This window comes from Amia ocellicauda, chromosome 17, assembly GCF_036373705.1.
Source record: "Amia ocellicauda isolate fAmiCal2 chromosome 17, fAmiCal2.hap1, whole genome shotgun sequence".
In the NCBI taxonomy this organism is placed as follows: domain Eukaryota; kingdom Metazoa; phylum Chordata; class Actinopteri; order Amiiformes; family Amiidae; genus Amia; species Amia ocellicauda.
Genome location: NC_089866.1, coordinates 2,805,961 through 2,828,450, shown reverse-complemented (window position 1 = coordinate 2,828,450; position 22,490 = coordinate 2,805,961). Strand labels below are relative to the sequence as shown.

The window sequence follows — 22,490 nt, the reverse complement described above, 5'->3', positions numbered from 1 at the left end:
CAAAGAGTTGTGTGGTAGTTGTAATTGTGGCATTTCACAGACCCACCGGAGTGTAGATGCTTACAGTGTGTTGATGCAAATAAGCACGTTACAACACTGCTCCACTGGGAAAGGGTATTCGAGAATTTACCTACGTGTGATCTTCAAAGACAAACCCTCATCCTCCCTTTCACATTTACATTACATTTTGCATACTCTATTTCCTTACTGCCTGTAAAGTATGCATTTGAAAGGGCAGAACTTGCACGAAGCTCGATGCAGGAATTCAAAGTAACATTCCTTGTACCATTCATCGTAACATGAAAAGCATCTGACTTTTACTCCCAGACTCTCCCAGGTACCATGACTCATGCCTCCAAGAATACCCCCCCCTCTCTCTCTGCCTTCAATTCAGTGAAAACTCTGCCACAACAATAAGAAAAGTGCTTCTAAATGTATCTGTCGACCTATATCATAACTAACAAATGACATTGTATATAATGCTCATAGATTAAAATACTAAAACAGAATAAAAATAATCTATTTCAGAGTGATTTGCTTTCCCTCTCAGAAAGCCTACACTTTACATGAGTAAAGGTGCATCACATTTCAGTGGTTGGCAGTGATTTTGTTCAGACAGATCTCAGCGCTGTCCAGCAACACAAGCCCATTGTTTTTGTGTCGTCCAGTCCTGGGTGGTCGGTGAATAACAGCTCGCCTTGAAGCGCAAATCTCCCTACTGCGGCTTGGAGAGTTTTCATTTCAAGACCTTGCTGTTGGCGGCAGCTCGTTCATCCTGGCACAACACTCAGTGCTCAGCTGGTTTCAGTGTAAAGGGGGCTAATCGGTTCTAGTCCGAATCATTTCAACACTCCAGATTAGGAACAGATGCTTAAATCCCACACTGGGTTAATCTTCCAGGAGAACAGAACTAATATATCTGCTGATAGGTGGCTTTATAGAAGGGGAAATATGCTGGATACAAGTGCTTTTTAAATTTGTGCAATTGCTTTCACAATTAAGTAATACTGATAAAGTGTCAAATGTGCAAAAGGACTTTTGCCCCAGCATGCCTTGCCAAACATCTTATGGTTCACTGAAATTAATACAGCTGCACATTTGAATATTGTGACTGGTCTCCTCCTGCGCCAGCGTGGAGTAGAAGCTTCAACATTTTGAAATGGTTGGTGTAGCTACCCAAATCCTACGCTTACAAACTGATGCTGATGCATATTTTAGTTCAGTCCACAGGAAATTATAAAAGATTTCATACCCCAGTGTGGTTACCTGACAAAGAACTGCCCTAAACATTTAAACTTACTCTAAAAGTTACGCTTCTGCCCACAGTGTCTGTTTCCTGTTTCTGGTTTGTTCCGAGTTGCAGAATTTAGCCAACAACATCCTTTGATGTGTCTACCTTGATTAAAAAAGTATAGTTTAAAACAATTGGATAAAAAATTCAACATCGTATGTTGGACCTTTATATACGTACAACAGTTTATTGTTTTCTGGAGAGAAATCTACGGTTAATAAAAAAACAAATCTTAAAGAGGTGATGTTATTGTCGTCGAAGTGAAAACAATCAAAGAAAGAAGGCGTGAGGTGTAATGCACTGTTCATCCGCTAATGTGTAAATACGTCACATACAGTAAATAACAAACCTCTACATGATAATAAGGTAACCTAGGCGCACGTCCTCGCACCCCTGATGCACGGGACAGGGTGAGCCACTTTGGTCGCGCTTTCTGTCTGTCAAGGAGACTTTCTTTTGCTTCAATCTGTTCGCAATTTTTTTTTAAAGTTCTCTTCGTGTCCACCCTCGTGTAATCACGGGATTCTCTGTTTTGTTTCTGCTATTGTTGTGAATTATTTTGTGTTGTCCCTCTCCACAATATAAAATCAAGTCAGGTAGTGGGAGGTTTTGTTTTGTTTTCTTTCTTTTTTCTTTTGTTTCAAAAGTTGCTGAAAATCTCATGTTTCTTGCTCCAGTCCATGTGCGGTGCCCGTTTTTTGGCCCGCTTTGCGTGGGCTTTCTCTTTGGCCTCCGCTGCCGTGGGGCTCAGCCGCAGGCCGCTCTCTATGAAGGGGTCCTTGTCACGATCCTGCTCCTCTGCCGCCTGCAGACAGAAAACAAACAAACTAAGAGAAACGGCGAGACACCCGAGCCAACGGCCAGGGAAAAGACTTCATGGAGGACTTCGTAGCCTCTTCTAGATTCTTATCTCGTTTTATTTAAGGCGATTAAGACTTGATTCTCTGCTATTATTCCTGACGTGATTTTGGCAGGTGTTGCAGGATTGAGGATTTGTGAGAAATGTAAAACAGAATAAAATCCACTACATACTATTAATATTATTATTTTGATACTCCTGCAAGTCCAAGCCATGTAGCCAGTCCAAGTCTTTCTACAGCTCTACAAGAAGGGCTCTTATTGGAGGAGAGGAATGCCTTCAAGGAGCCAGCGTTCCTCTCTCAGGGCTGTTTGCTTCAACCTGATTAGCACTGCTGTATATTTTATATATATATATATATATATAAGTACAGGACCCCAATGCCCTTGTATTACCTCAGCCTCCTTCTCCGGACTGCTCTGGAGGTCTGTGTGGGAGGACTCTGACGTGGAGCTGCCATTTATCTGGAGGAACACACAACAAACACTTAGCTAGGCACACTGCAGCTTCGCCAACTCCGCTCCATTACAGATTTCCAATTAAATCCTTGCACGCCAATAAAAACACCTTGATTGTGTTTCTGTTTATTGTTCCCAGATCTCCACAGGATATCTGATATGGCAACCCTATTCTGGCATATAAGATGAAGACTGGGACGCACTGAAGGTCATGCTCATGTCACACAGTTGTTCTGTACCTGTGACCAATCATCCGGACGCTGAACTGCAGGAGCTGCATCACTTATAATGGCATTAGAGTATCAATATCCCCCCCACCTGTCTCGTCACATTAAAAGACACGTACTGTTGTGTTGTAGAGTTGTGTAGAGGACGACACACTGTGGGAAGAGGAGAACGAGGCCTGGCGTCTCCCCTCGGCTGGGAGGCCCATCTGAGGCTTCGGTGATCCATTAGTTATTGGTTGAGCCACGAAGCCTGAGAGACAAAACAAACATAGACAATACTGATGAATGGAGACAATGATACTTTCAACTGCAGAGTTTCACAGCCTGATCGAGCTGCTAAGAAGTCATCAAAAAGGCAGTATTAGATACGCAGTGATAAAGATGTATGCAGACACATCCATTTGAAGGATGGCAGGCGCTGTGTAATATAGCGACTGTGTCCGAGACAGACTGATGTTGGAACAACCAAACTGGGGGTCAAGGAGACTCGAGGACTGGACATGGGAATTAACGACAAAGAGGAACTGTGGACACATGCACAACTGCAAGGGAGAGACAGCAAGATCAACGAGACAGGGACAGCGGGCCAGAGAGCTGTGCTCTGCGGGGGGTACGGACGGTCCTTGCCTTTGACGTGACTCTCCGTGGGCGTGACCCCAATCATCCTGAAGTGCTCGTCCGTCTCCAGGTCGACCACCAGCAGCTTGGCCTCGCTCCGGCTGGCCTTGATGAATGCCACCACCTCCGAGTGCTTCATGCCCTCGATATTGATGCCGTTCACCTGCCAAAACAATTCGACACGGCCTTACTGCGCCGGCCTGCAACTGGGAGAGGCTGTGTTCATTAACGTGAGAGATTAAGAGACCAGCGTATCACCGGGCTGGCTGTGTGTGAGGAGCTCGATATGCTGACTTCGCTTCCCAAAGCTTTCAGGAGTGACTACACCACAACACTCCTGCCCTCCATGTCTGCTGGCCAACATTTTAATGAGTCTCACAGGCTACACACATAATACCAAACAATAACTAAATCATCTTTAAAAGCACTGTCAGCTTCTCTGTTGGGTGAAGTCTATGTGATTAAGAGCTGTATTTTAATGCATATCAATTGATTCCTCTGATTATATGAACTAAATTGGAAGGGAAGGGTTACATTACTTTTTTATTGAGGGGGAGAACAAGACCTTTGGATATGAAGAGGCTGCTCTGATTCGCATCGCTTCCTATTGGGTCATGTGAAAAATGTAATTAAAAACAGGGCAAGGAATTTTAATTCAAAGCAGACATGCACTGTATATCTACACACACACAGATACACACACACACATTTCAAAATGATTTCATCATCTGTAATTGTGAGTTATTTTAATGTGAAACAGTTCAGTGTTTGGATTGGAAAGAATCGTGCAACAACAGCTGGATAATAAATTAGTGTATTGAGTTGTGAAGAGTGTAACAGAGAGGAGGACAACGCCATTAATTAGAAAACAGTTCTATAAGGGACAGTTGTAGCTTCTTAGACACCAGCCCTGGAAACTCACAGCGGTAACTGATTCATTGAAAAACTGCTAACGAAAACAGGTGAACATCTACGGACAGTTAAACTAATCTCACCAGAAAAAATATACAGATTTAAACTCAAGTGGATAACATATGGAAAACATTTTTATTTTTCATTCCATACAATTCAAATACTACTGCTCTGTATTGTGACATGTGGTTACAATGCCATACCCTTAAATTAAATATACCAGGTAGTTCATGATTTATGGTTCTCATTACATGTCAGACTTTTCAGAAATAATGTATTTTAATCAGTCATTCTGATGTTCAGGAACAGGCACATCTGTATGTAGCTTTCCCTATGATTTCATGTCAAAAGCCTTTTGTCTTTTTTCAATCCTAATTTTCCTGCCACATTATTACTGCACTCTATCGCTGACCTAGCCAAACACAGCTCGAAGATGCTTCTGCTCCTGCTCTCGAACACAGAGCCACAGAAGAAACAGTTCTTTGTTCTCTGCCCTTTACCATTAAAAGCACTGCTTTCGCCCCCCGTTCCTAGTGGGCTCAGTTTGCACAGACGTCAGTCCAGACCTTCCCCTCTCTCCACAACACAGCTGCACTGCGTATAGATACACACCCCATGTGAAATGTAACGGCACACAAGGGGACACTTTTAAATTGATTTGGTCAACTGATTTACTGGTGCCACTTTTTTGCTCTGGTAGAATTTCCATGAAATATCCCCCCCCCACCCCCCAGGCATTAACACCATGTGACACCAGAAATGGAAACTGTTTGCAAAGCATGCATGACTGAAGTCTGCTTGAAGAGCTTCCATCTGCAGCCATGACAAACTAGCGAGCTCAATACTCAGCACAGATGCAGAAATCGGCCAGATTTGCACGGCTGCTATAAGTCTACAGTTACAGCTCTGAGCCACGAGAGGGCGACTTGCACACAGGTCATTACTGAACTCTAATTCACAACAATTTACAAAGATCTCCTTCGGCCGACTCGGTTTGCAAAAACTCCAGTTCAAGAAAACAAAGCCAGAGCAACCGATACACCCCTGAGGGATAGTTCAACAGTTTCTGTATTCATATCGGCCCTTTCATGCTGAGATTTATCAACTGTGCCCATAGTTTATTAGAACCCCACGGCACAATTATAACACATCTTTGTTTTCATATTTAAAAAAAAGTTTGTTTAAAATGATATGTAAAGTGTTGAGTCATACATCACATTCATAAAGCATCCGGGAGATATTTAGGTCACTGCCTCTCAATGCAGTGCTAATGCTTACAATTCCTTAAAAGCATCCAATAGAAGAATCTATGAACATAAGAAAGTTCACAAACGAAGAGGAGGCCATTTGACCCATGTACAGAAGCCCATTGTACACAGAGATGAAACTGGGAAGAAACATTACAAGACCTTAGCAATACTCAAGGGCTGTAAAACACCCTGTGGAGGAGGTAGTGTTTGGAACAACTCTGTAGTGGCCATTTATAAGACAATAATGTTAACCTGTCATTTGTGTGAATCTAATATATATATATATATATATATATATATATATATACACTCACCTAAAGGATTATTAGGAACACCTGTTCAATTTCTCATTAATGCAATTATCTAACCAACCAATCACATGGCAGTTGCTTCAATGCATTTAGGGGTGTGGTCCTGGTCAAGACAATCTCCTGAACTCCAAACTGAATGTCTGAATGGGAAAGAAAGGTGATTTAAGCAATTCTGAGCGTGGCATGGTTGTTGGTGCCAGACGGGCCATTCTGAGTATTGCACAATCTGCTCAGTTACTGGGATTTTCACGCACAACCATTTCTAGGGTTTACAAAGAATGGTGTGAAAAGGGAAAAACATCCAGTATGCGGCAGTCCTGTGGGCGAAAATGCCTTGTTGATGCTAGAGGTCAGAGGAGAATGGGTCGACTGATTCAAGCTGATAGAAGAGCAACTTTGACTGAAATAACCACTCGTTACAACCGAGGTATGCAGCAAAGCATTTGTGAAGCCACAACACGTACAACCTTGAGGCGGATGGGCTACAACAGCAGAAGACCCCACCGGGTACCACTCATCTCCACTACAAATAGGAAAAAGAGGCTACAATTTGCACAAGTTCACCAAAATTGGACAGTTGAAGACTGGAAAAATGTTGCCTGGTCTGATGAGTCTCGATTTCTATTGAGACATTCAGATGGTAGAGTCAGAATTTGGCGTAAACAGAATGAGAACATGGATCCATCATGCCTTGTTACCACTGTGCAGGCTGGTGGTGGTGGTGTAATGGTGTGGGGGATGTTTTCTTGGCACACTTTAGGCCCCTTAGTGCCAATTGGGCATCGTTTAAATGCCACGGCCTACCTGAGCATTGTTTCTGACCATGTCCATCCCTTTATGACCACCATGTACCCATCCTCTGATGGCTACTTCCAGCAGGATAATGCACCATGTCACAACGGTCGAATCATTTCAAATTGGTTTCTTGAACATGACAATGAGTTCACTGTACTAAACTGGCCCCCACAGTCACCAGATCTCAACCCAATAGAGCATCTTTGGGATGTGGTGGAACGGGAGCTTCGTGCCCTGGATGTGCATCCCACAAATCTCCATCAACTGCAAGATGCTATCCTATCAATATGGGCCAACATTTCTAAAGAATGCTTTCAGCACCTTGTTGAATCAATGCCACGTAGAATTAAGGCAGTTCTGAAGGCGAAAGGGGGTCAAACACAGTATTAGTATGGTGTTCCTAATAATCCTTTAGGTGAGTGTATATATATATAATCACCATCACTATATCGCTGGACGAAGGCTCCCCAAGATGTTTCCATTCGCATTGAGCTTCTCTCTTCAACGTTTATTATATAATCTCCCCATCTATTATGTGCTCGTTATCTAGGTTGGTAATAATAATATAAACATATATATTCTATAGATCTCTGTATTGTAGTGGTGCTGAGCTTTTGTAAACCAGGCGGATAGCCACAGTGCCACAGGAGCCACAGTGGTCGGCCGGCAGCCCAGTAGCGACTGGGGTTCACCACCCCCCCGAGTTCTCCCAGAGTGCTTTGCTGTCCCTCTGTTCTGTTTCTGTCTCCCTGCTGCGGCTTCTTCTCAGTTACCTAGCAACCACTTACTTTCAGGGCCCACTCATCCGGCTCGAGCACGGGGACGAGAGAGAGAGGCACCTTGTCACACCTCAGGGCAGAACATCCTTCGCCCTATTAGGACACATCTCAGAAAGACACATTTTTTTCCCCGGAAAGTAAAAGTCACACATTTACAGAGGGGACGCGCACACTTGTGTGCCGGCACTGCTGACCTCAAAGAGGCCTCGCGCTGTGCAACACAGCCACCACTCCCGATCAAATATTTACGAGTAGCACTTGCTGTGCGAATAGTGTGGGTTTCAAGTATCGGTTGTCCTAAAAGGTATTTTGTTTAATATTTGTCCTGTTTATGAAATGAGACAACAGCTAGAAAAGGTAACGGCTCGATTCCAGCGGCTGAACTTAATAACATTAGCTGACTCAAAATAAATAAATAAATAAATACATACATAAAATACAGCATCACACACACACACACACACACACAGCCAGGGAACTTGGCATGCACTCGCTTCAATTTCTGTTATGGGAACTTGGGATAGTTTGATAGTTTATAAATGATTCAATAAAACATGCTGGATTAGAGATCTTCATGACCCCGATTAGACGCCCTCATCGTAGGGAAAAGCCAATGCAATGTTCCCCTTGAATACTGCTTTTGAGCACCGATAAGAACTGAGATGAATGATGTGAAAATTTTGATTATTTTAACTTCTACATCCTGGACCAACAAAGCAAAGGTGACTGATTTGTTAGAGTAACATCCCATCGTCTGAAAAACAAGTGTATAGCACACTTGGAAGAGTTATTAACTCTGGGGACAGCTTGCTGAGGGCCACCACTGTTGTTCTCACCTGTATTTGTGTTTCAGTCAAATCAGTTTACTGAAAACAAACTCCCTCTGCGTCGGGTGTTTGGGGACACAGAGTTGCGTCTTTCTATTCATTAAAAATATCCACACAGAAAGGCTCACACTACATCAGAGCAGAGCTGCAGAGATTCAAACCTGGTACCTCTGCTCACGTGGCCGCTGTGGATTTAGGAACAATGCGTGTTGCTGTTTCCAAATCAGACCTGTATTGTGTCCTCGGTATACGCACTAATCCAGACAGGAAATGCGAGCCTGGTTGATTGCACAAACATATTAATCGCACGGCCGTCACTCATGAATAGGCCAGGCGTCGCTGTTTATTTCTGTTATTCCACTGGTGGGTAGCTGTGCAGTTTGTCACTCTCCTGTTTTCTCTATTTTTATCAATCTATGAGCGCTCCAGTTTATTGCTGCAGTTATAATGCAGTTACCTCAACCACCTGGACCAGTGCCAGTGTCAACTGACCACACTCTACACCCAGACACACGCAGGGCATGTTATTGTAAACCTCCAGCTGTGGATGGAGGCCAGGAGCTACTCCACTGGCACCGATGGGAGGAACCCCCCCTGTAGATGTGCTTTATTGAAGAGGCATTTTGCATTTTCCTGCCATTTACTTATTTTATGTATTTGTTTACTTTGTCTGTAGTTAGTACTTATGTGTTGTTCCAGCTTTTATTTTTTCTCAGGCTATTCTGGCAAAAATGGGCTTCTGGAAGTCTGAGGGAGAAGACAATTAGTGTCCCACCAAAACCACTGCTTTCAGGGGCTCTGCCACATGGTTGTCTTCAGAGGAAACAGGCAGCTCTGGGTAACAGTGATACACTAAACAGGTACAGAGAGAAGAGGGCAGGATTTTCGTCCTGGTTTATTTATTTACATTCTTAATATTTGTATTGATATATTTTTTTTTATCCTGCTCTGACCAAAGATCAGATCAATTCTGACAGTTAACAGTGAGCCACTGAATGTCAATGCAAGAGAGTCCTGCCCTTTTTGAAAGTTTTTGACATCAAAGGCAGCCTATTGCTTTGCATTAATCGTGTCTATCATCTCATTATCTGGCGCACAAAGCAAATCTGTCAAAACACGATGTGTGTGCTCAGCCAGCAGCAGAGAAATGATGTGAGAAAAGAACAACAAAGACTCGCTCACATTGACTCCAATTAACCGATTATTCACAGATGACAGAGCTCAGAATGCAAATAAGGAACTCTGCTCATTTGATTCGTATATTTCTTTATAGAAACTGAGCTCTTTTTCAACAGCAAACCTAAAGTGCAATACATACAGACGGGTGACAAATTAAAGGAAAAACCTGAATAAATGAGTGGAGGAACATAACGAATGCAGATGCCTCCAAACAGGTGCACTGCATGATACAATTAATCAATTAACAGACTATCATGCTCTGTGGCATTTATAAAAATGCTAAGCAGGCCCAGTTGACCTTGATTTTGCATCAAGATGACAAGAGGAAAGGATCTACGTGCCCTTGCAAGAGGGGTCGTTATTGGGGCACAAATGGCATGAGCTTCACTCACAAAGGCGCTCAGCTGGCTAGTGTTTCAATAGGAGCAGTGACTAAAGTCACATCTGCATTTAGATCTATGGGAAAGACATCAGACAATAGGGTTGGAAATTGTGGTTGAAAGTGCACATTCGATGACCGTGATGCTCGTGCATTACTGCGATATGTAAGGAAAAACAGAAGAGCAGCTCTTTCCCAGGTGACTGAGAATGTCAATGCAGGACGTGATCAGACTGTGTCAGCAAGAACAGTCATTCAAGAACTACAGAGAGGGATATTATAGTAGGGCTGCAGTGCATAAACCCCTCATTAAAAAGACAAATGCATATCTGAGAGTTCAGTGGTGCAAAAACCATAGGCACTGGTCTACAGAGATGTGGAAAAAAAAAAAAAGTGATCTGGTCAGATGGTGAAGGATGACTCATATGAAGGACTGCCTGACTGCTTGACCCCTGCAATGAGGCTTTGAGGCTCTGTTATGCTGTGGGGGGCATTTTCCTGGCATGCTTTGGGTCCACTTGTCCCCTTAGAGGGAAGGGCAACTGCAAATCATTAGAGTTGTTCTGAGTGATCATCTTTATCCTGTGGTGACATTTCTATCCTGATGGCAGTGGTCTCTTCCAGGATGACAATGCTCCATCCACAGGGCACGAGGGTCACTGATTGGTGTGATGAGTATGAAAATGATGTGAATCATATGCTATGGCCTTCACAGTCACCAGATCTCAACCAAATTGAACACCTATGGGAGATTTTGGACCGATGTGTTAGACAGCATTCTCCACCACCATCATCAAAACCCCAAATGAGGGAATATCTTTTGGAAGAATGGAGTTCATTCCTCCAGTAGAGTCCAGAGACTCATAGAATCTGTGTCAAGAGCATTGTGGTGCCCAATACCTTACTGAGAAACTTTGTTGTTTTTTCCTTTAATTTGTCACCCATCTATACATCCATAGTTGACCCAGATCATATTTAATTGCATGTGTATATATTGTTGTTGTTTATAGTAATATAACTTGGCACAAAATCATATGCATAGTGCTTTAGTTTTGTTTTTGACCAACAGCCATTAAACCGGGTCTTCTGCACAGCTCTGCTCCTGACAGAGAGCCCATTTATGAGATGCAGGTTGTAAGCTATAACCCCCCCACTGGTTTGTGGCCTGACCCCAGCACCCCTGACAGATTAGTGTCTCGTTACACAAACAGCTGGCAGAGAACTGTCAAGTGTCAAATGTTAGGGACATCTGGACATTTCCGCAGACCCCAGCACGCTGCTCTGGCATGTGGGAACGTCACAGGCCTTAAAACTTTATATTCTCGGGATCATTTCTGGAGAAATACTACTGCAAACACAACGTTTGTAAAAAACTACAACAACAAAAATGGGCAGTGGCTGAAGCTGTGGGGTGGGGTGCTTGAAATCTGATTCTTAGCCAGCGCTCCTTTGTCCTGCATTGCCGAAAACTAAACTTAATTTATTTCCCAGAATGCAAGAAGGCTTTATCATTTCAAATTCAAATACACACATAACAGTTCTTAACCTTCATTAAACACTGCACAAATCTAAAGTTTACACATATATCATGCATGTACAGTACGAAGTCCTAACTGGCATTAATATGAGAAATTTCACACCTGTGGAGTATTAAATACGTATTTCCTGTAAACCAAGAGTGGGTTGAGTTACAAAAGGATTGGCTTTCGCAGCTCCATAACACTGTAGTGGTAATAAACCCAAGGCCATGGTTTGGCATAATGGAGGGAGATTGGATATTCGGCCAGGTTATCCTCAATTGAGTTGCTAAGGTGAGTGTCTGCACACACCTACTGACATCTGTGCTGCATTACAGGGCTCTGACGATATGTGTAAAGAGATTAGGCCCTGTCAGAGCTGCCTTCAGCTCCGGGAACGGCTTCACATTTCGATAATTTACATTCGGCATGAGGAGAGCTCCCACCTCCCTAACCTTTTTTTTTATTCTGTTAATTTATTTTTACAACACAATATGACGGCTCCAGATGTGCACAGCAAGCTGTTCTGATTCTACACAGGACAAAAGCCAGACAGACCCGTTCCCGACGAAGTTACCCTTCCCAGGATCCACGCTGTATTTGTGGAAATCAAAACAAAGGAAATAACGTTTTACTCCGTGTTGGAGACCTGATGCTAGAAACGTGATCCATATTCGGTTTCCTGATGGATTTACTCTGACCATGTTCAACAAAATAACGTGCAGCAAGGACATCAAGCCCAACCGAAAGACTTCACATAGAACCAAAGGATCAAAGAACTGAGGACGCACGTGAAAAATGACCTTTACTCATAGTTTAATGTTCTGAACAACATTAAGAAAAATATGGTAATTTAACCACCAACACCAGGAAAATAACAGGAAAATACAGATATATTTCACTCCGTCCTACATTTGCAGAACATATCAAAGGATCTCCTAAACTGTGACTTTGCAGGATGTTCAAATGTAGTGCGGGTGGCAGTAAAGTGCACAGTGCAACATATGATAGCTAATCTAAAGGCCGGATTAAAGCCCCTGACATTGATAGAGGAATGGGCGGCTTACGGAAGACAATCGCTTTGGAAAAGACAATCATCTAATTGTGGACAGAGGCAAACTCCTTTGCAATGCATGTCCTTTTCAATACAGAGACATATGGCCCAACAGCTGCGAACAACACATTGTAGGAAAAATAACAAAAGAAAATAGGTATGATAATAAAATCTGAAGGAAATATAACAAGAAACCCATTAGAGATCACCTCTTTAATTTCCTAATTTAAAGATATCTCTTAAAAAGATGCTTTTAATACAGAAACCAGCAGAATTGTTATAACATACAAATCAAACAAAAAGTATCTGAGAATTGTTTTAATCTCATTAATTGTTGTGTACCCAAAAATATGTTCGACTAGTTGGACAACGGCAGGTCTCATTATATTTAACCATGTGCTTCACAAATTGCAATGTAAACAAAAAAAACTAAAACATTTTATAACACTGAGACAGAATCAATAAAAATAACCAACCAGAAGGTGGAAAGTAAGATTCCATTAAAGTGTGCATGTCAGTTAGTTCTTAAGGAGATAAAAAAAGAAGACCCCCCACCTGCTAAGCCCCTTTACTTACCTCAATTAGTCTGTCTTGCGGCCTTAATCCTGCCCTGGCTGCTGCCGACCCCGAGTCCACAGAGCGGATGTACTGTCCTGGTTTGGACCTTTCGCTGTGGAGGTTGAAGCCGTAGCCCGTTTCCCCTCTTTGCAGATGACACAGCCGGGGGTGATGCTCTTTCATCTGCCTGTGACTTTCCTTTAAAAAAATAAAGAAACAACAATCCAGTAGGTTAGTTGTATGTCATTTGGGCATCTCCACTCACATTGAAAAGGTTTCTGTGTTAGTATTTATTAGCAGAGTATAGCTGTGCTTTGTTTTTGTTGTTCAACACCTAAAATTATTAACAAAAATATACAAACAAACAACAACAAAGACTGACTAACAAAACAGGAAGAGCATTTCAATCTGCTGCTATTCATATATATATATTTTCCTCAAGTAAGTAAAACTGTTTGCCAGGGGGTTCAAATTCAGGGCTACACAACATTATTGACGTCTCCAGAGATGGACAGCACCACATGAATGACTGTGCTTTAGTGGTTTAATCAGTGGTAGACATGCACACGTATGTACTGGCATTATTGGGCTCAGATCTGATGACAGCCTACACAGGGAGAGGCAACTGGTACAACTTAGAATGGTCTTCTATCTGTGCCTTTTGTTTTTAATCTGCATTCGTCAGACAATGAGTACATTAGGCAGAGTGATGACTGTGGACTCGGTGGTCTAAACGGAGAGTTGAGCTTTAATAGGGGCATTAAGAAGTAGGTAAAATAAATCAACAAATAATAATAATAAAACGCATTGCTAATCCCACCAGACTGCTACATGTGTAAAACATCTGGATCTAATACTGATACGGTTCAATTAATCTTTGCAGGATTAACCCCAGATGGCGGGGGGACAAAAAGGAGTGTAGACAGCACAGTAAGGTAAGAAGAGACCCAACATGCTTTGCTTCACACGTTGCCCTGACGCTCCAGGGGTCAGGCCGTCCCGTTGCCTCACACATTAATCAACCAAAATAGTAAAATAATAATTTACAGCCAAGTAAGTTTATGTTGCAATTAGACTTCATGTTAAATGCTCATGTTACAGACATTTGCTTTATTGCTCTCTTATGATGGAAATACATTTTAAGAGATGGATGAGAAAGTTTAAGATTAATATCTATTTCTTTATTTCTGCAGAGAGGAATGAATATCAGGTTTCTGGTTTTCACTCTCCTACAGAGGTTTGTTTACTAGTTTAATTTTATTGCAATTGTATTAGTTTGTATTTAGAGAACACAAATCCAGCCCTAAACTGCAGCTGCAAACTGCCATTTGCTACAAATTCGGAAGGTCTCTAATCTTCGTTTAAAAAAAGCAAGAACACTTCAAAGTAAAATGGATACCTGTGTTTTTTTAACTAATCATAGGCTTACATCTAATTTTCATACCCTGTCTTTCTCTTCTACATTTTCTGTCCGCTTTGAATGATTTATAAATATGCAAATGCCTCTGTCTGTCTCCTTCTCCACAAGCACTTTACAGAGATGCAAAAAACTATTCAGACACTCGTTTGGCTCTCAAATGTCACCATTGAGCCGGCTGTATTGGCGGGCCTGAGGACCATTTTAATTAGATGAATGGGGCGTCCTTCGTAAGCCTTCGTTTCTGATTATTGATTTTGGATTGGTTTCTGATTGGCCTCATTCTAACCACCTCAGCGGCGCCCAGTCAATAGTGTTCTGCCCCAGTGGGAGCTCTGTCACAATGGGCCGGTGACATAATCCAGACTCAGACTCTCAATCTATGGGCTCTGGGGCCCAGTCTGTGCCCTGATTGGAGGCCTTTGCCAGTTGAGGAGCCTGGTAGGGCAGTCATTTCAAAGTGAAACAGGTCTCGCACAGAGGGAACTGACTGGCCGTTGTTCTTACCGTGAAGGCAAGCAGACGTCCGAGCTCATATGTCACTGACAGCATTTTCTGTTTATATGTAATCCTGTCAATAGCAGACACAGTTTGGTCCCATATCTTAGACCACAAAATGCACCAGCACGGCATTCCCAAAAACATTTTATGTCCTGCAAAAAAGTAGTTTATATCAGTTTCTCCATTTTGCATGTGTAGTGAACTATTACTGTATCTCACATTTACCGTCTGACATCGTCTCTTACGTGGTGACGCTGCCTTGCATTCACCGATGAGCTTGTGCTTTTATAAACTCTGTTTCCCCCAGCCCAGAAAATCCTGCACAGCTGTGTGTTTGCCAGAAGGTATAGTCATTGCATTGGATTTCACAATAACTGCGGCCCCTGTTTCCTGTTTGGAACGAGCATGAGGCTAGTTTGCTGAACCTAGTTTTCTGTAAATACTGAACTGCCCTGGAATTGCCCTGAAACATTGACGAAGCCACTCGGACACAGCTTTGAAAGAGATAAACATTTTTGAAAACAGGCCTGGGGGGAGGTGGTTGGAGAACTTCTGAATCTTCCAACCAACCCCTTATCTGCCTGGTTTCCATTCGCAAATGTTTGCCAAGTCTTCGCCTGGGAAATGTAATTTTAGAGAGTCTCTGTGTGGACCCCCCCATTGTGAGACAGTGGGGCATGTGGTCCTTATCCCACTCCCATCGACCCACCCCCCACTGTCTTTGTGCAGGCCCTCACTCCCACAATGCACCAGGGATCTGATGGAAATCTGGAACCGCTCCCAGAACTGCAGGCCAGGAAACCAAAGCCTTTCAGAAATCCAGCTCCTCGGCAACGCAGAGAACTCACGGGCCAAGACCCATGGGGAGAATAGCGCACTGCGGGGGGACACGGGGATCCTTGTAATTATGGGGGTGGGTGGATGAATAAATGCTGGGATATTAGAGGTCTCTGCTGGTGATCAAAGTTTATTTAGGTAAATTAAAGAATTAAAGGATATTCACCTACACAATAGGAAATAATTGCAGACAGTCCAATTTTTTGATACACGATGAGGCACGATCTGAACTAGTTGCTCCATTTGTGGCAGTGGAAAAGAAATTGGGGAAAACCTTCACAGAGGTCTCTGCAGAGGTCCTCAGGTCTTGGGCGTGACGCAGCTTCTTAAACAGACAAAAGCAGCATATCCTGCATGTCTACTGTAACCCCGGTGGTCCGTGTTTGCCCGCTCATCCTCTGAGCAGGGTCTCTCAGCGCTGGGATGACTCGGGGGCTCCCACGGTGCCGATCCCAGCTGGCTCACCACAAAGAGAGCAGCACACAGCATGTTGGGGCCTTTCCTGCTCATTTCAGGTCCTTCGCATCAGAGTGTACATTTGCACACACAATGTGGGGAATGCGTTCCAGATGAAGACAGACTGGGACTCTGAGAAATGACATTATAAATCACAGACTAAAGGAGCTGAGGACATATTGTCTGCACAAACCAAAACCAAAAACCATTGCCTTCCCAAAAACATGCTTCATTCATCTCATGAATTTGCGTGTGATTCAGAACCTTTTTGAGGCACCTTTAAAGTTTTCTCTTTTACTTGGTGTATTTTTGATGCTGATGCAAATTCGCAGCATTTACACTGACTGGTTACACTATAGCCTTTGTTAATGATTAAAAAGGACAATTGACTGTTACTGAATAACACGAGGTATTAACAATTTGTATTTTGTCATTTTATCTGGACTTTTTAAGCTGCTGGAAATGTAGGGCAAAGTTTGCACTACAGGAAAAAAATGCCAATTGATTTGTCCATTAATTAGACTGATTAATTCAACCTTTAGGAGAAACAACTCAAAATAATAAGAGTAAAATATGTGAACAAGCTGTATAATGTTACTAAACCCACTATTAATTTAGGATCCCTGCCCAGAGAGTTGAAGTAACCCTTGGGTCACTGTGTCCAACAGGAGGCTACACAGGGTCATTTTAATAATTTCCGAACTCAAAGCCAGGAGGACTATCAACTCTGAACTAGACCAGGGGAATATGGTACTTTTGTCTCCCTTGGAAAAAACCCAGCCTGAGAGACTATAAGATGTAATGGATACATAAAACAAACAGGACATCACCAAGCTTTCAGGCTTGGGGCAGTGAAAACCGACACAATAATTAATCAATCTATCAATCAAACAATCTCTTTTTGGTATAGCGCCCTTTGCAGAGTTGCCACAGCACACTTCACACATTGAAGTAAACAACACAAGCTTGTGTTATTGATGTAAAAAGTGAAGTGAACTGGGTGGCAAAACAGTATCAAGGGCAAGAGGAACCTGAAGCAGTGTGCTGTGGTCTTGTTTCCCACACAAATAGACCGTTGTGAAGATCAAACAGTCGTTGAGCTCGTCTCAGTTGAGCTGCTCTTTCAAAAGTTATTTTGGTAACCTCTAGTACCTGCTCACCGAGTTAAACCTGTCTTAATTTTGAACTAAACATAAATCTTCCCGTTTCCTTCACAATGAGGCCCTGTCACATAACATAAACCATGAAGCTCTTCCTACATTATGCAATATAGTAGACCGTAAACTGTTGCAGTTTGGAATAATGCCTGCTATTGCACCTGTTAAGGGCTAGGCATGATTGCAAGAAAATGTGTTAATAAATTAATAAATTCATAAAAACTGTAATAAACATTTGAGTGAATGTCGGGTGGAAACCCAGAATCACTGTTTGGAATCATGCTGCTTCTACAGCTAGAGATTCTGTCTGTCCTCAATGTCCAGATCCACGACTATCTTGTTTGCGTTCAGGAATCACGGGGGTGAACGAAACACAACTCATCTGTTAGCTTACAATATTGTGTCCTCTTGAATGCTTGCGCAGGCATGAAATGCAGCTAATGGCTGGCAAAACAAGCAAAAAAAGAAACACTTGACACAGGAAAAGAAACAGACGCCTCTTTATTTCTGAAAGGATAAGGCCAGGGCTGCTACACTAGTGTTCCAAACACTGTCAGATTTCACCAGGATCTTTTCAGGTCTGTCCTACTGCAAATTACCATTTTAGTGGCTAATTAGAAAGCCCCTCTTTCAAAGTTAGACCCCATAGTATTTTGTCATCAGAGCTGTGGTCGAGATGCACAATTTGTGCTCGTTATACTCAGCACACAATGGGTCCTAAGCAGGTATCTCTCTTGTTGTAAATACAAGTCTGTGCTTATCAGATAGTCACAGCCTCTTCTTATATAGGAAAATATATACAGTATCTATATATAACATTCTCATGACAAGTACAACCACAACAACATGGTTCTAACCAGATACCAACGCAGCGCTACTTGATCTTGACAATATAATTTATGTCAGTTTGCATCAGATGAACGTAGTGAGTATCCACCCTCTCCGGTGCATCTCTCATTCTCAATCCTGTACAGAGACCTCTCAGGGCCGCACGGTGATATTTACCCCACGCTGCGGTTTATTAATACCACACTGAGGTCGATAGTTTTTCTTTGATGGAAGCATCTCACTAAGCCAGCCACACACTGGAGTTCATTACTCATGATGAACATGCAGCCAAGTTTTGTGTGACTTCGCTCTTGCTGGAGAACTGTAGGAAATGGAGATCTGAGAGTCTGCCTCCCTGTAATTAAAGCAATGGCTATTATTTGATAGCATTTCTTCCCCCTCTTCAGGAATACAGATCAAAATAAAGAAGCATATGCTGGATTAAGAATACAGGGGGGAAGATACTGTTCATGATATAATTACAGTGTAAGCACTGGTCATCTGTGCCTTGGCCTGAGTCCATGTGACTGTAAATCAACAAGACAGCATTAAGGCTGACCTAATTTGTGCACAGTGGCTCGACTGAGGGTGCCATTGCAGGGCTGTCGTTAACTGTTGGCAGCCGGGCCTTGGCACACACACACCAAACACACCAATACACTTTTGCAATTAGAAGGAAAGTTGTGCCTCATCAAATCAACATATAAGTATATGATGATGATGCTGTCATATCTTGTTGTACAGTAGCTGTTCAGTGCTGTTTGCTGCACACAGCAGTGGTGTCTGAAAGGGAATCTGTGTTGCTGAATTATTGACTGGAACTCCCGGGACAGCTGGTGCGTGTGTTCTTAACTCTTTAACACCCAAGATTTTATTAATGTCCTCACTGCCTCGGGACAGAAGTGGTGTAGTGATCCTGAGGACTCAATAGGGGGTCTGGCCCTTTCAGTGATGTGTTAAGGTCACTGCTCTGTGGCGTGGGAGACCAGGGTTCGAATCTCACTGTGGCCAGAACCCCACAGGATGTTATAATATATCATTTTAAGTATTGAACTTTGGTCGACCCATCCTTTATTCTCCTCTACCTCCCAGAAATACACGTGATCAAACATCCATGAAGGACTGATGGTGCTTCACTTGTGTATCTAAGAAGCAGTTAAGTCAGAACTACATGTGAACAAACTGAGTCTCTCACGCATTTACAGAGAGATGTGCTTATCTGAGCTCCGTCAGCAGACTGGGTCCCTGACTGTCTTGCCTGATTGCTTGATCTCCCCTCCCCCTGCAGCACCCTCCTCTCTCCGGCACCAGGTGGAGTGACGTCAACACGGCAAGCTCATGTACACGATAAGCCCGGTGACATCACACACTGCTGTTTATTTATTTCAAAAGTAGATAACGGGCTGGAACAGATAGAAAGTAGAAGGGTATCATATTAAGAAAAAAAAGCAAACCACAACGACACCGGTGGCAAGAAAAGGAAATTATCAAATGATGAATCCAAGATTGTAACTATTTTGATGAACAATGTGACTGACAACCAAATTATTGATCCATCAAACTACCACAGTGTTTAAGACATTGAGGTGGGAGGAGGGGGCGGGGCTAAATCAATTGCATAACCCAACAAAAAGAAAAAGGGAAAATCCCAAACCGTTTATGTTGAAAACCAGCTGAGCCAGACTATCTCGTTTTTCCTCAAAGGTTCACATCACATCAATTCAGCCTAACTAGAAAGCATTGTATAGTGTAAACCACTCCCTGTAAGTGGGTCACTGGTAGCTTTGCCAGAAAACTAAAATCAGTGTTTCCAGTCCTAATACCCTAAATGACTCTGGTGTCAAACGCCTTGCCATGGATGAGAAAGTCTAAAGTAATGCCACAGCAGGGCAATAGGTAAAGATTGTGCTGGTAAAGATTGTAACATGTTTGTGTGACTTGAATCTCCAATGCGTTGAGTTCTAACGTATCTTTTTCCTGCAGTATTTAATCTCCACAAGCAATACAAAACAAGCCATAGAAATAACAGTCATTATTTCAGTTTCAGTTTTAACATTTTGAGAAAGATCACACAGCCCACTCCTGTATGTGTGCTTAATCTGTTTTAAATGCTTTCTCTTGTACCAGTTTCAGTCCGAGTTGAAGCTTTAAAGAGACTCCTGTGATTTCTCTTCAAAAAATACACTGCATTTTAAAATTCCCAGCACTGGAAGGATCTGGAAATGCGACAGTGGGAATTGGCACACATGCCCTCTGAGAGAACGGGGGACCGCACTGAATTGGCCACGGCGCTTGAAAGGCGCTGAATTGGGCTGAAGCTCAGACTGGGATCCGAGTTAGTTTGAATTTCACATTAACCCTTTCTCTGTCCGCTAAGTTTTGAAAGAACAAAACCAAGACCGTGTCAGGTTAGTAAGATGCAAAATAAATGAAATTGCAGCTGTGAAATAAAACAGTAGTGCTGGTGAGCTGGATCAAGATGGATGTTTTTAACCTCTTTTACCTCATAACCCTTCCATGATATATATTTTTTTAGATTTAAATGTAAAACCTCTGATTGTTTCTCTCCCAGTTCTGCCAGCGAACTCCTAGCTAATGTTTTGGTGTTGGTTTGCAGTGCAGTCTTGCTGTCTCTCCATCCTGACCCAAGAAGACGCCATTTTTTATGATGTGATCATGGGTCAAGAGTGACATACTTACAAACCCTCCCTTTAGCCCTCTAGCTCGTTGACCGCATCGCCTGGCTTGGGAACGTCTTCTCGGGCTGACAAACAGATCGTGCGTTGTGGCCGGGAGTGAGCGCGCGCTCTGCTCATTAACCACCAGGGCTGTCTGAGTCTGGGTGGAAAAGCCCCCACTGCTTTCCAGATGTGTCCTCTGTAATGAGGGAGTGAGGCAGGAGGCAGCACTTCATAAACATAATGAGTCTGGGCACACTTCACCTCGCCACAGTAGCACTCTGCACACACACACACACACGCACATACAGACACACACACACACACATTCACTCACTCACAGACACACACACACTCACACAGATCTTGTTTTCTCTGTGGGGGTACATGATTCAATGGTAAAAAGTTCAAGGGTGTCAACAAGAGGATCCCATTACAGAAAATGAACAGCCCTGTGTAAAGCCTGGCATTAAAGCTGGCCGCAGTGCAGTGAGTGAAGTGAGAAAAAACATTGTGAGACACACTCTGCCTCGAGGCCCTAACGACGCGGTCCTGACTGCTCTTGTGTGAATGTTGCTTTCAAATCACAGCGTACGCTATGAACAGAAAAGCAATTTGCTTAAACCAATAATTAAGTTTTCAGTCCCATATTTAACCCCCCTGATGCATCTTCAGTGTCAATTGTCAACCAAGCAACTAGTTGTGTGTCATGTTTCCCTGCTGGATTGATTGATGTCTCTGCTTTCTGCACCGCAATGCAGAATAAATATTCAGATTATAACTGATTAATTTTCATATCTGTATCGACCGAAGTACCACATTGGAAATTCCAATTATAAATAAATATTTATTGTTTAATGTTTCTCACTACAACAACTGCTGTTGCTTTACTGTTAATTCATTATTTATATTGCAGCACACTTGAAAATAAGTTGTTAGTCATGGATGTAGTCATTCATCTCATTACATCTGTTCAAATGGAAAAGGGAGTAAAAAAAAGATAGATGCTATTTTTCATACTAAAAAATCCTCTCTACCTTCTGGTGGAGAGATCACCAGGTGCTGCTGCCCCAGAGTTTTGATTCATTATCACATTTAAAAAAAAAAGGTTTTCATCCCACGTCTTTGCAAAATGATTTAAATCTCCAGCGCTTGGTTTTCACGGCGCTGGTGAACTGAAGGACAGAGGGTGTTTAGTTTGGCATGGTCTTTTGGAATAGAGCAGCCGGAGCTGCTGTTTGTATTTCAATCACTGGCAACAGGGTCCTTCGTGTGAAGGGTGGGGGGGGGGGTGGTAGGTGGAGAAAGATGGTGCTCACTCCATGTGGCCAAGACGCGGCTGCAGAGAGGTGACAGGAATAGAAGTGTAGAAATGCAGGAGGTAAGAAGTAAGAGAGGATGAGGAAATATTGCGCATCAGGTCTGAGAGACGTACATCTGTTCGTCCTGTCTCTGACATGGCGCTGTGATGCACTGCCCTGTGTTCGTGTGTCATAAGGGGGAACAGAGACAGAGACCACATCCAAATCACATCTTTTTATCAAAGTAAAGGGGCTTGTTTTCCAGGTTAACATTCTATGCTGAAGGTAGGTGATGTAAGAT

The 22,490-nt window shown here is 42.8% G+C and overlaps 1 protein-coding gene across 1 annotated transcript in view; it reads right to left on the bottom strand.

Moving 5' to 3' along the window:
* Nucleotides 1-1,451: 1,451 nt before the first annotated feature.
* Nucleotides 1,452-22,490, bottom strand: part of nherf2 (NHERF family PDZ scaffold protein 2) — a 40,073-nt gene continuing 19,034 nt past the window's right edge. The window contains exons 3-7 of the mRNA XM_066689008.1: nucleotides 13,033-13,212; nucleotides 3,463-3,616; nucleotides 2,955-3,085; nucleotides 2,546-2,614; nucleotides 1,452-2,096 (exon numbers count right to left, since the gene is read on the bottom strand). Coding sequence (XP_066545105.1) covers nucleotides 1,932-2,096; nucleotides 2,546-2,614; nucleotides 2,955-3,085; nucleotides 3,463-3,616; nucleotides 13,033-13,212 — 699 coding nt within the window. The 3' untranslated portion in view covers nucleotides 1,452-1,931. The remainder of the gene's footprint in view (nucleotides 2,097-2,545; nucleotides 2,615-2,954; nucleotides 3,086-3,462; nucleotides 3,617-13,032; nucleotides 13,213-22,490) is intronic.